Source organism: Rhynchophorus ferrugineus, unplaced genomic scaffold (genome assembly GCF_030347505.1).
Source record: "Rhynchophorus ferrugineus isolate W39M unplaced genomic scaffold, kcgeb_rfMv2 rfM11, whole genome shotgun sequence".
Lineage (NCBI taxonomy): Eukaryota > Metazoa > Arthropoda > Insecta > Coleoptera > Curculionidae > Rhynchophorus > Rhynchophorus ferrugineus.
In genome coordinates this window covers 291877-306257 of record NW_027472590.1, presented here as the reverse complement: position 1 = coordinate 306257, position 14381 = coordinate 291877, and the positions used below count along the sequence as shown (strand labels likewise).

Here is a 14381-nt window from a genome sequence, read left to right as displayed (position 1 = left end):
CAGTACAAGTGACATTTTATATCTTCTATGTTCTGCGTTTATTTTCGGTTTGTGGAAAATTCGTTTTTTGATGTAGGTACACATGGTAAACCTACCAAAACTTTTAAAATACAAACAACCTAACTATTCGGAGGCTTTAAACGGTAAAATCATTATTATAATAGTAAATTTCATAATATAATTGTTGTAATTGGTATAGAACATACTTTTAGTGAGTTTAAAAACTTCTAGAATTTTTCATGCTATAACAGGTCAACTGAAAAGTCCCCGGCCTGACACATATATGGCGCTCCTAGAATTAAATCCATATGATTTTTAGTTAGCCCTAACCCTCAAAAGATGCCTGTATAAATTTGACAGCTGTCGGATAATTAGTTTCTGAATTATAGCATTTTGAGTGAAGCAACTTTTGTTATAGTAAAAAAAAATGGATAAAAAGGAATTTCGCGTGTTGATAAAATATTGCTTTTTGAAAGAAAAAAATAAGCTTGAAGTTGAAGCAAAAACTTGGCTTGATACCGAGTTTCCGGATACTGCCCCAGGAAAATCAACCATCAAGGATTGTTATACTAAGTTTAGACGTGGTGAAATGAGCACCGAAGACGGCGAACGCAGTGGACGCCCAAAAGAGGTTGTTACCGATGAAAACATTAAAAAAATCAACAAAATGATTTAGAATTACCGCAAATTGAAATTGAATGAAATAGCAGACACTCTAAAGATATCAACTGAACGTGTACATCATATCATTCTCGAATATTTGGGTATGAGAAAGCTCTGTGAAAAGTGGGTGCCGCGCGAGCTCACTTTTGACCAAATACAACGAATTGATGATTCGGAGGAGTGTTTGAAGATGATCAAGCATAATAAATCTGAGTTCTTGCGTCGATATGTGACAAAGGATCCATCATTTCACTCCGAAGTCTAATCGACAGTCTTCCGAGTGGACTGCTCACGATGAACCCGCTCCAAAGCATGGGAAAACAAAAGTGCTGTTTCATCAAGACAATGCACCGTGTCACAAGTCACTAAAAACGATGGCAAAAATCCATGAATTGTGCTTTGAATTGCTTCCTCATCCACCGTATTCTCCAGATGTAGCCCTCAGCGACTATTTCCTGTTGTTAGATCTCAAACGAATGCTTGCTGGAAAGAAATTTTCGTCGAATGAAGAGATGATTGCCGAAACTGAGGCCTATTTTGAAGAACAAGTGGAACAAGTTGAAGTGGAAACATTAAAATGAAAACTGTTACCCCAACGACCGAATTCTCCAGACTCTGCTGCTTCTGATTACTACTTGTTACGACATGAGTAGTAACCTGTCTGAGCAGCGCTTCGCTTCTTATTATACCAAAAAATGTATCGATTCATGAATAGTTTCAGAAGATACATCGTTCTTTCGAGATGGAATCCATAAATTGACGGAAAGATGGGAAAAAGAATCGGCTATCGATAGACAACACTTTGAATAAAATGCAACGTACCGATTTTTCACAATAAAGCTTCAAATTTACAAAAATCCTTTAAAACCAATTCATAGGCATCTGATAATCAAGACTAAAAAGCGTTCCTTTTGGAAGCTTATCTTGTCAATCTTTCTGTAGAGTTAATAAGCCTTGGCCGCTGTAACAATCTGACAATTGTTAGTCTGAGGTCTTTCGAATACCATGCTTAAAACAAAATTCTATATATTTCAGAAATCGTGTTAGAAGTGAAGTGATTCGTTTAAGATACATATTACAGAGTACAATTGAATAGCAAATTCAAAGACGCAGTTTATAATGGTTTCGAGATGACTGTAGTATGAAAAGTGGACAAATTGAGGAGACTTAGTGAAGAATGTTCCATGTCTTGGGGCACCAACAACAGCTCATTGGTTGAGAAGTAGACATTCTGATGATGGATTGATGATAATGAAAATTTGTTACATTAACATGCCGTAAAGACGTATAAAAGTATGTGATAAACAATGTTGGTTACATTTGTAGTGAAATAACATGTCCTTCTTTCATTCAGGAGAAACTATTCTGTTTTTCTATCCGTTGGACACGAAAGAAAATTGTTTCTCGTCAATACCTCCTGACATTTAACTCGCCCGCCTTTAAACCATTACCAGTCAAGAGTAGAAAACGACGACCGGTATTGATTTCCCCATCGCTACAACTAAAGCAACCATAGTATTCGCTCGCTCATTAAAAAATAAAGTCCACAACAAAGAACGCAGGTAAAGGTCGACCCCCTAAATAGCGGAGGCTCACGATAACGCTCCTCGCCACATCCCCCCGCCGCTCCGGATCGTCGGGGGACCGACTCTGGCAAACTATTAGGGCGTCGTTTAGTTCTAATTTCGCGGCGATAGACTTGACTGACTGTTGCTCGCCCATAGTTTCTCCTTTGCCAGGCATCTCGGGGAATTACGACTCGCTATGTGGATTTCATATATCCCCGATTCGTTACCTGAATCACCGGTAGGATCGGTAACAATTATTAGAAAAAAACGAGATAAAAATACGAAAGTTCATGTTGAACGGCTGAATCACGGACCGCAATTACGTTTCAGCCGGTTTGATACATCAAAGACGGCCATGTAAACAGTTGACGATCGGCAGGGGTCATGGGACTATTAAAACATTTGAACTGCGGTTGAAAATAAACGGGGTCGTTGAAAGATTTTTTGCGAAACGAATGAATCAACAGGTGACCTTTGCTGAATTTATTTAAAAAATCAGTTTGGCCCAAGTTACATTTAAATAAATACCACCCTTCTTAGGAAACACTGAATAGAAAAAATAAACCACCAAAATCTAGATAAGACTCCATTTAGATGTTACTATATATGAAAAAAGCATTATACATATATACAGGAAAAAACTTCAAAAGTTCCTTATTGAAAAAATGCAGTTGAACCTAGCATGCCCTGGAAACAAGATGGATCATACAATGTAACTGGACAACTGTTATTCCAAGAAAAGCTGAATCCTATGAGTTTAACCGAATGTAACAACTGTAACAACAAATGTAACATGAGGCTTTATCCAAACACATTCAAAATGTATTTATGTCATTATATATTTTAAGTTATATTTAATAAAAATATGCAACTAATAAATAAGGATCTAGTTGGCTCTGGATACAACTGTCGTGCACAGAAAAATTGATACAATATTTGTTACATATTACCAGATTCCAAGGGAAATGCCACTGCCTTCAGACGTCAAAAAAGTGTTTTCCCCTGGCTAGGATTCTCAATAATTTGAACATTTTTGTAGAATTTTATAAGTTCAACTGAATACAACATCCATCAAATGTGGTTTTAATTTACATATTTTTAAAGCTTATATATTTCATAGTTTATTAAACATTAGAAGTAATGAAAATATGTTATATCTAGTTTGCTATGGATACAAGTCAATTCTGAAAGGAATATTACAAGGGCCAAATATCACTTGATACATATTTCTTAAAGTAAATGTCATTGGCTTAATATGTCAAAAATGTGTTGTTCCCTGGCAATTTTTTTTATATATTTTAATAGAATCCTAAGATTTTATTTAAATATAACTATCAAATAATAAGGCTGTAATATTGCTACATTTAAATATATTTATTTTACAATATGTAACTGAATATAGATAACTAATGAACATAAATCAAACTAAAAAGTATTAAACTGAATCACTATATACCAAGAGAAAAAACCAATACACATTTCCTCAACATGATAACAGAGATAAATCCTTGCCCCAAGGTGTTAAGGGAATTCCTTCTTCCCTGTTTTAAATCCAGTGGTGACTTTTCTAGCTCGGCCATTCAAAAAGACAGATTCTATTGGTTCAGGTGAACATGACTAGCAAAATTATACACCTGAATCTAGGTAACCATGGATATAAATCAAACTAAAAAGGAGTATTAAAGTGAATCATTATCATTCCAAGAAAAATTGATGCTACACATTTGCTTACTATAAAAGTAGAGACAGGTGCTTGCCCTAAGATGTTAAGAAATGTATTCTTTCCTGTCATAATTCCAGTGGTGACTTTTCTACCATTGTGATTCAAAAAGACAAATCACTGAATTGATTGTTTCAGCTAGCCAAAATATGCAACTAATAGGTAACCATGGACATAAATCAAACTAAAAAAGAGCATTAAAGTTAATTATTATCATTCCAAAAGAAAATAGATGCTACACATTTCCTCTCTATCAAAGCAGAGACAGGTTGTAGCCCTAAAATGTTAAAGGAAATATTCATTCCTGTCTTAATTCTAGTTCTAACTTTCCTAGCCCAGTTTATTTAACTTAATATAGCAAACATTAATAGAAACAATGATAGAAATATATATTAACATTATAAATGATAATGTTTAACAATTTTCATACTGAAATCACGTATTAAGTATACAAATAATATATATGAAAAAAATTGGGCATTTATTGCAACAAATTGGAGGCTCGTGTCTTATTTATTCAATCAAGTCAGTATTTAGCTACTTCTCCCATTCATTTTCTCTCTTTTCTTGTGACAACAACTACCACCTGGAAAAACATCATGTTTTTTTCATATGATATGACCCCCAGCCTGATTAATTTTGTTCTTTCGCCTTATTTTGTTATAATCCTTGTACCCCATTCACAATTTCGTTCTCTTCCTCTGCTGCACATTTCCTCAAACCAAAGAACTGCATTAAAAGTTAACACATAAGGTTTTTTATATTTTTATATGGATAAAAAGAATATCTAGTGTTGATTAAACATTGCTTCGAATTGTTTTGCCACCATTTACTACTTTTTTATTGTTTTGACTGTTTATTCATCATGACCTAAACCTCATGACATTTTCGAAATAAACATGGTGCACCAAAATCACTATTATTTCAAGGTTGTGTATTGACAGGTGTCCAGAAGACGTGACGTTTTGCATCAGATGATTTAACTCATACTTGTGACATAGTCTTTTGTCAACTTATCTTGACATTTTAGTCTAGTTAGGCCTGGATATAAATCAAACTGAGAAGGAAAACTGTCAACCGAACAAGTGTCATCCAAAGAACAACAACTAAAGCAACACTTCTTGCGCGATTTCTGACATGCACGGTCTCGAAAAGAAAAAGAGGTCGTTGCCTTGAGAATTCATCGAAAAAAATACATTTTCCAGCCAATTCGCTTGACACGCTCTTCTATCGCCCCGATAGCGGGATCATTAAGGAGTTACATAAAGCTCGTTAATTGATCCCGATTAATTCCGTTTTATTTTCGACACTTAATCGACGCGTACCCGCCATCTGAGTCCCATTAGATCGGTGGTAATGGTTCTCGTGACGTTTTGCTCGTTGTATTTCAAAAATGATATTAATTCACTTTCAACTTTCGCTCAGCATCTTATACAACTGTATTTTTAGAATGAGCTGTGGCGAAAACAGAAAAAAACTAATAAGAACATATGCGACAGATACTGAAACAACAAAACTTTGATAAAACCTTATCAAAGCTACTTTTACCAGCTATAACATAAACAATCTGATAAACAAGCAACAAGAAACTACTAGTTTTTGTCGGGTAGGAAATTATACATTTTAACCTTCACTTTTGCTAGGGGGGAAGGAAAGCAGCGATCTTACAGAAACTGAAGCCCCCTTGCTCTATTCCGGATCAAAATCGGCAGAATCACTTTTGTAAAAATGTTATACTATTTTGTCATTGACGTGACGGGAATGTTTGACGATTTTTTGAACGAATTTCACACAAACAACAACAAATGACTGGATAAGTTCGATTGGAAACTTCTGAAACGGGCTGACGTGAACCAGCTCGGGCATACGTCCGTCCACTCGAATCATGATCGTTTTAGAGCCTAATCAGTTTTATAGGTCACTTACCGTGGTGGTTTCTTCATTTAACTCTTTTGGTATCCTCGAAATCATACTACATCAAAACACCATGACACTCACGTCCGCGTATTTTCGTGGAATATCGAGGTAAACGCACTTGATTTAGTCACTGGGATCGGTGGCAGGAACACAAAAACCTCTAATTACTACAAAGAAACGGTAAACAGATCCTGGATGACATATTTTTATCGTGTCGAAAAGCAACACGGCGCATTATAACTACTACAATTGCATACATTAAAGATTTCACTCGGTTACCGTCTTCCCCTTCGGTAAAAGTGGACGAGACCAGGGATCCGATTGTCAAAGTCTTACAACATCTTTGGGACTTTTTCGATGTTTAAACCGACTGGTCCTCAGTCATGGCAATAAAAAATATCGTAAATTAATGTTTTATTTAAAAACACTAAACTAAAAAATCCACACAAAACGTTCAACAAAAATATATACAAGACAATTAACGATGGAACTGACAAGTAAGACTCCATTCGTTGGTTCTCTACATCCTATATTGACGGCGCCACCGATCAAGTTGCGTAGTTGTCAGATTGAGACTTTACGCAAATAATATATCATGGAAATACAATATTTTATGCGAAAAATAACGTTCATTTTAACACAAGATTTTGTTATAAATATTTTTCGTCAAGACATTAACCGACTCGGCCCGAAAAGCGACAGAACGTCTAAATTAATCGGTTTTATTACTCTGAATCAGACGTAGGTAATTTACCGGCGTTGCCAAATGAGTGTTAAAAATAATAAATTTTTTATTGGGACTTTTAATTTACATCCAGTTATTATTGGAATGTAAATAAAAAGTAAATATAACACTTTTCATTCACGTTGGTTAAAATAAAATAAATGGTCGGGATTTTTTCTCTATGCAAATTCTGTTTTACGAGTTTCTGATGAATTGACGAATGCGACGGATCATGGCAAAAACTGACCGAGGAAAGAAACAAAGAAAGTTGTAATTTTAGCAGTTATTGATGATAAAAAATCAATTATGGTAACTTAATGCATTACTGCAGAACGAAGTTGAGGAGAGATACCTTTAAAATATTTATATCAAGCATTAGTTATCCTTGTGAATAGTTTTATTGTGGAATATTTTCCGCTGTTGTCAAATCTACGCATCTACGTGTTGCATTTGTCGTGAAAAAATGTTAAACTTTTTCTTTCTCGGCATACTGGCCGGAGCGTGGCCAAAAATTCACACATAAAAACAGAGCCTTCGGCGTTTTTACTGCTATTTCCCAAGGTCGATTACGACATGTCGGCATTAAACTTAACTCTTTGGGTTAACCTTAAGGGGGTGGCGGACGACCTACTTTAAATCAATCGATTCGCGTTTTGTCGCTGATTTATTATGCGCTAAGAATTTCAATTACGCTTGCATTTTCCCGTAGTGTCTAACTACAAGTAAATTTAATGAATTCTGAAGGAATATCGACGATGCGGCGCCGTTGCCACGTCTAAAGTTTCGTAAAAACCACCAAGGAATGCCATAGTTTTGCTAAATAAGGAAAATGTGATATTGATTAGTTCTTTCTTATTTATGTGGTTTTGCAATGTATGAAGATGGGAGGAATATCAGGGCAATATTAATTATTATTTTTAATTGATGTAAATTCTATTTATCCGCAGCAATTGTTGCTGCGATATTGTCTGTTGCTAATTGTCATCTATTTGCGATATTTTACCGACACGCATATGCCATTAAGCTTGCAAACGAAGGAATAACAAATACACCAAATTAGAATTTTTTGGGAAAACAAACGAGGCACGACAACGCCGCCCGGACACTTTCACCAGTGCCGGATTTCTAATCCCTTGTCCCGCTCCCCGAAACCCAAACCATTCTCTTTTTACGAGAACTGCCTGAACTTGCAGCGTATTGCCTCGTGACGTCAACCGCGTGTGCCAACGAGCTCGTGGGCCTAGAGGTCGGTCCAGCAGGCCGCGACGAAAGCGCTCAGCGCTAAGCCACGTTGGCCTACTCTAGACGCGTTTTCCGAATCGGCGGTTCGGACCTCGTTGTCAAGTGGAACATAACAATGATGGTTATTATCGATGATTCCTAACAGTGGAAAAACAACTGCTGAACGGGTATCGAGACATTTTGTTGTCAAATTTGTTCACGCGCACGCTCCAGGCATCGGACTGTTATAACACTAGCAAAAAATATTAGAAAATAATTTTTGTTAATGTTATTGTTATATAATTCCGATAAGATCTTAGAGTAAGATTTGTGCGTGTTTTTCTAACGTATTATCAGTGACAGACATAAAATGAGGTAATTTGTGTAAGGAATATTCAGAAAATATTCCTTAAAAATATTAAGTGACAAGTAATCCGCGTTTTTAATCGTATTTGGACGTATTCAATTTATGTTTCCTTACTAATTATATGTTCATGTTGTTCAAAGTTAATTTATTTTTTGAAACCATTTTGCCGTGAAAATTTTGCGATTTTTATTTCTGTTGAAATAATCACAAGTTTATGATTATTGCAGGCATTATAAATGACTTTACGCTGAATTAATTTTAATATAATAATTTTCATAAAATCTATGATTTTTAAATTATATAACGACAAATGTAATACAAAAATCCAATAAAAATTTGTAATTTTTTGTGATTTTTAAATTTTTGCTGCCATCTCTGCTCAAATAAAGGCAGGATAATAAAAATTATAGGGATTATAGAGAATTTTACGCTGAATCGAATGGTGGTATAATGATCTCTATACAAACTTTAGTTTTTAAATGGTACAATCAAAATTGTTTTTTCAAAAAATCAGTATGTCACATATCTCAGAAAGTAACAGTTCAAAAGCAATTTAACACGAATTTACGTTATTTTCGCACCAAAATACATATATTTTGAGAGTTTTATCTATATCCGAGAGGTAAAAAAAATTGGCACTTTTTCCATACATATAGTCATGAAAATTTGCGATTTTTTACCATTTTCAAGTTTTTTGCTGTCATTTCTGTTGAAATAATTGCAAGATAATAAAAATTATAGGGATTATAGAGAATTTTACGCTGAGTCCAATGGTGGTATAATGATCTTTATACAAACTTTAGTTTGTAAATGGTACAATCAAAATTGTTTTTTCAAAAAATCAGTATGTCACATATCTCAAAAAGTAACCGTTCAAAAGCAATTTAACACGAATTTACGTTATTTTCGCACCAAAATACATATATTTTGAGAGCTTTATCTATATCCGAGAGGTAAAAAAAATTGACACTTTTTCCATACATATAGTCATGAAAATTTGCGATTTTTTACCATTTTCAAGTTTTTTGCTGTCATTTCTGTTGAAATAATTGCAAGATAATAAAAATTATAGGGATTATAGAGAATTTTACGCTGAATTCAATGATGGTATAATGATCTTTATACAAACTTTAGTTTGTAAATGGTACAATCAAAATTGTTTTTTCAAAAAATCAGTATGTCACATATCTCAAAAAGTAACCGTTCAAAAGCAATTTAACACGAATTTACGTTATTTTCGCACCAAAATACATATATTTTGAGAGCTTTATCTATATCCGAGAGGTAAAAAAAATTGACACTTTTTCCATACATATAGTCATGAAAATTTGCGATTTTTTACCATTTTCAAGTTTTTTGCTGTCATTTCTGTTGAAATAATTGCAAGATAATAAAAATTATAGGGATTATAGAGAATTTTACGCTGAGTCCAATGGTAGTATAATGAGCTTTATACAAACTTTAGTTTGTAAATGGTACAATCAAAATTGTTTTTTCAAAAAATCAGTATGTCACATATCTCAGAAAGTAACCGTTCAAAAGCAATTTAACACGAATTTACGTTATTTTCGCACCAAAATACATATATTTTGAGAGTTTTATCTATATCCGAGAGGTAAAAAAAATTGGCACTTTTTCCATACATATAGTCATGAAAATTTGCGATTTTTTACCATTTTCAAGTTTTTTGCTGTCATTTCTGTTGAAATAATTGCAAGATAATAAAAATTATAGGGATTATAGAGAATTTTACGCTGAGTCCAATGGTAGTATAATGAGCTTCATACAACCTTTAGTTTTTAAATTGTACAATCAAAATTGTTTTTTCAAAAAATCAGTATGTCACATATCTCAGAAAGTAACCGTTCAAAAGCAATTTAACACGAATTTACGTTATTTTCGCACCAAAATACATATATTTTGAGAGTTTTATCTATATCCGAGAGGTAAAAAAAATTGGCACTTTTTCCATACATATAGTCATGAAAATTTGCGATTTTTTACCATTTTCAAGTTTTTTGCTGTCATTTCTGTTGAAATAATTGCAAGATAATAAAAATTATAGGGATTATAGAGAATTTTACGCTGAGTCCAATGGTAGTATAATGAGCTTCATACAACCTTTAGTTTTTAAATTGTACAATCAAAATTGTTTTTTCAAAAAATCAGTATGTCACATATCTCAGAAAGTAACCGTTCAAAAGCAATTTAACACGAATTTACGTTATTTTCGCACCAAAATACATATATTTTGAGAGTTTTATCTATATCCGAGAGGTAAAAAAAATTGGCACTTTTTCCATACATATAGTCATGAAAATTTGCGATTTTTTACCATTTTCAAGTTTTTTGCTGTCATTTCTGTTGAAATAATTGCAAGATAATAAAAATTATAGGGATTATAGAGAATTTTACGCTGAATTCAATGATGGTATAATGATCTTTATACAAACTTTAGTTTGTAAATGGTACAATCAAAATTGTTTTTTCAAAAAATCAGTATGTCACATATCTCAAAAAGTAACCGTTCAAAAGCAATTTAACACGAATTTACGTTATTTTCGCACCAAAATACATATATTTTGAGAGCTTTATCTATATCCGAGAGGTAAAAAAAATTGACACTTTTTCCATACATATAGTCATGAAAATTTGCGATTTTTTACCATTTTCAAGTTTTTTGCTGTCATTTCTGTTGAAATAATTGCAAGATAATAAAAATTATAGGGATTATAGAGAATTTTACGCTGAGTCCAATGGTAGTATAATGATCTTTATACAAACTTTAGTTTGTAAATGGTACAATCAAAATTGTTTTTTCAAAAAATCAGTATGTCACATATCTCAGAAAGTAACAGTTCAAAAGCAATTTAACACGAATTTACGTTATTTTCGCACCAAAATACATATATTTTGAGAGTTTTATCTATATCCGAGAGGTAAAAAAAATTGGCACTTTTTCCATACATATAGTCATGAAAATTTGCGATTTTTTACCATTTTCAAGTTTTTTGCTGTCATTTCTGTTGAAATAATTGCAAGATAATAAAAATTATAGGGATTATAGAGAATTTTACGCTGAGTCCAATGGTAGTATAATGAGCTTCATACAACCTTTAGTTTTTAAATTGTACAATCAAAATTGTTTTTTCAAAAAATCAGTATGTCACATATCTCAGAAAGTAACCGTTCAAAAGCAATTTAACACGAATTTACGTTATTTTCGCACCAAAATACATATATTTTGAGAGTTTTATCTATATCCGAGAGGTAAAAAAAATTGGCACTTTTTCCATACATATAGTCATGAAAATTTGCGATTTTTTACCATTTTCAAGTTTTTTGCTGTCATTTCTGTTGAAATAATTGCAAGATAATAAAAATTTTAGGGATTATAGAGAATTTTACGCTGAATTCAATGATGGTATAATGATCTTTATACAAACTTTAGTTTGTAAATGGTACAATCAAAATTGTTTTTTCAAAAAATCAGTATGTCACATATCTCAAAAAGTAACCGTTCAAAAGCAATTTAACACGAATTTACGTTATTTTCGCAGCAAAATACATATATTTTGAGAGTTTTATCTATATCCGAGAGGTAAAAAAAATTGACACTTTTTCCATACATATAGTCATGAAAATTTGCGATTTTTTACCATTTTCAAGTTTTTTGCTGTCATTTCTGTTGAAATAATTGCAAGATAATAAAAATTATAGGGATTATAGAGAATTTTACGCTGAGTCCAATGGTAGTATAATGATCTTTATACAAACTTTAGTTTGTAAATGGTACAATCAAAATTGTTTTTTCAAAAAATCAGTATGTCACATATCTCAGAAAGTAACCGTTCAAAAGCAATTTAACACGAATTTACGTTATTTTCGCACCAAAATACATATATTTTGAGAGTTTTATCTATATCCGAGAGGTAAAAAAAATTGGCACTTTTTCCATACATATAGTCATGAAAATTTGCGATTTTTTACCATTTTCAAGTTTTTTGCTGTCATTTCTGTTGAAATAATTGCAAGATAATAAAAATTATAGGGATTATAGAGAATTTTACGCTGAGTCCAATGGTAGTATAATGAGCTTCATACAACCTTTAGTTTTTAAATTGTACAATCAAAATTGTTTTTTCAAAAAATCAGTATGTCACATATCTCAGAAAGTAACCGTTCAAAAGCAATTTAACACAAATTTACGTTATTTTCGCACCAAAATACATATATTTTGAGAGTTTTATCTATATCCGAGAGGTAAAAAAAATTGGCACTTTTTCCATACATATAGTCATGAAAATTTGCGATTTTTTACCATTTTCAAGTTTTTTGCTGTCATTTCTGTTGAAATAATTGCAAGATAATAAAAATTATAGGGATTATAGAGAATTTTACGCTGAATTGAATGATGGTATAATGATCTTTATACAAACTTTAGTTTGTAAATGGTACAATCAAAATTGTTTTTTCAAAAAATCAGTATGTCACATATCTCAAAAAGTAACCGTTCAAAAGCAATTTAACACGAATTTACGTTATTTTCGCAGCAAAATACATATATTTTGAGAGTTTTATCTATATCCGAGAGGTAAAAAAAATTGACACTTTTTCCATACATATAGTCATGAAAATTTGCGATTTTTTACCATTTTCAAGTTTTTTGCTGTCATTTCTGTTGAAATAATTGCAAGATAATAAAAATTATAGGGATTATAGAGAATTTTACGCTGAGTCCAATGGTAGTATAATGATCTTTATACAAACTTTAGTTTGTAAATGGTACAATCAAAATTGTTTTTGTCAAAAAATCAGTATGTCACATATCTCAAAAAGTAACAGTTCAAAAGCAATTTAACACGAATTTACGTTATTTTCGCACCAAAATACATATATTTTGAGAGTTTTATCTATATCCGAGAGGTAAAAAAAATTGGCACTTTTTCCATACATATAGTCATGAAAATTTGCGATTTTTTACCGTTTTCAAGTTTTTTGCTGTCATTTCTGTGGAAATAATTGCAAGATAATAAAAATTATAGGGATTATAGAGAATTTTACGCTGAGTCCAATGGTGGTATAATGATCTTTATACAAACTTTAGGTTTTAAATGGTACAATCAAAATTGTTTTTTCAAAAAATCAGTATGTCACATATCTCAAAAAGTAACAGTTCAAAAGCAATTTAACACGAATTTACGTTATTTTCGCACCAAAATACATATATTTTGAGAGTTTTATCTATATCCGAGAGGTAAAAAAAATTGGCACTTTTTCCATACATATAGTCATGAAAATTTGCGATTTTTTACCGTTTTCAAGTTTTTTGCTGTCATTTCTGTGGAAATAATTGCAAGATAATAAAAATTATAGGGATTATAGAGAATTTTACGCTGAGTCGAATGGTGGTATAATGATCTTTATACAACCTTTAGTTTTTAAATTGTACAATCAAAATTGTTTTTTCAAAAAATCAGTATGTCACATATCTCAAAAAGTAACAGTTCAAAAGCAATTTAACACGAATTTATGTTATTTTCGCACCAAAATACATATATTTTGAGAGTTTTATCTATATCCGAGAGGTAAAAAAAATTGGCACTTTTTCCATACATATAGTCATGAAAATTTGCGATTTTTTACCATTTTCAAGTTTTTTGCTGTCATTTCTGTTGAAATAATTGCAAGATAATAAAAATTATAGGGATTATAGAGAATTTTACGCTGAATTGAATGATGGTATAATGATCTTTATACAAACTTTAGTTTGTAAATGGTACAATCAAAATTGTTTTTTCAAAAAATCAGTATGTCACATATCTCAAAAAGTAACCGTTCAAAAGCAATTTAACACGAATTTACGTTATTTTCGCAGCAAAATACATATATTTTGAGAGTTTTATCTATATCCGAGAGGTAAAAAAAATTGACACTTTTTCCATACATATAGTCATGAAAATTTGCGATTTTTTACCATTTTCAAGTTTTTTGCTGTCATTTCTGTTGAAATAATTGCAAGATAATAAAAATTATAGGGATTATAGAGAATTTTACGCTGAGTCCAATGGTAGTATAATGATCTTCATACAAACTTTAGTTTGTAAATGGTACAATCAAAATTGTTTTTTCAAAAAATCAGTATGTCACATATCTCAGAAAGTAACCGTTCAAAAGCAATTTAACACGAATTTACGTTAT

General features: G+C 31.9%; 1 protein-coding gene and 1 long non-coding RNA gene across 8 annotated transcripts in view; both read right to left on the bottom strand.

Annotated features, from left to right (window-relative positions):
• lilli (AF4/FMR2 family member lilliputian) overlaps positions 1–14381 on the bottom strand; it is a 65762-nt gene that overhangs the window by 39678 nt on the left and 11703 nt on the right. Inside the window, exon 1 of one of the 7 annotated variants that reach the window (XM_076417681.1) lies at positions 5878–6132. The exons of the other annotated variants lie outside the window; for them this stretch is intronic. Coding sequence (XP_076273796.1) covers positions 5878–5894 — 17 coding nt within the window. The 5' untranslated portion in view covers positions 5895–6132. Of the gene's footprint in view, positions 1–5877; positions 6133–14381 lie in introns of those variants that run through there. 7 annotated transcript variants of the gene reach the window in all.
• LOC143204827 (uncharacterized) lies at positions 3585–4135 on the bottom strand. Its single transcript, XR_013007683.1, has 2 exons — positions 3964–4135; positions 3585–3897 (listed from the first exon to the last, which is right to left on the bottom strand). It is a non-coding gene; the product is annotated as an uncharacterized LOC143204827 (long non-coding RNA).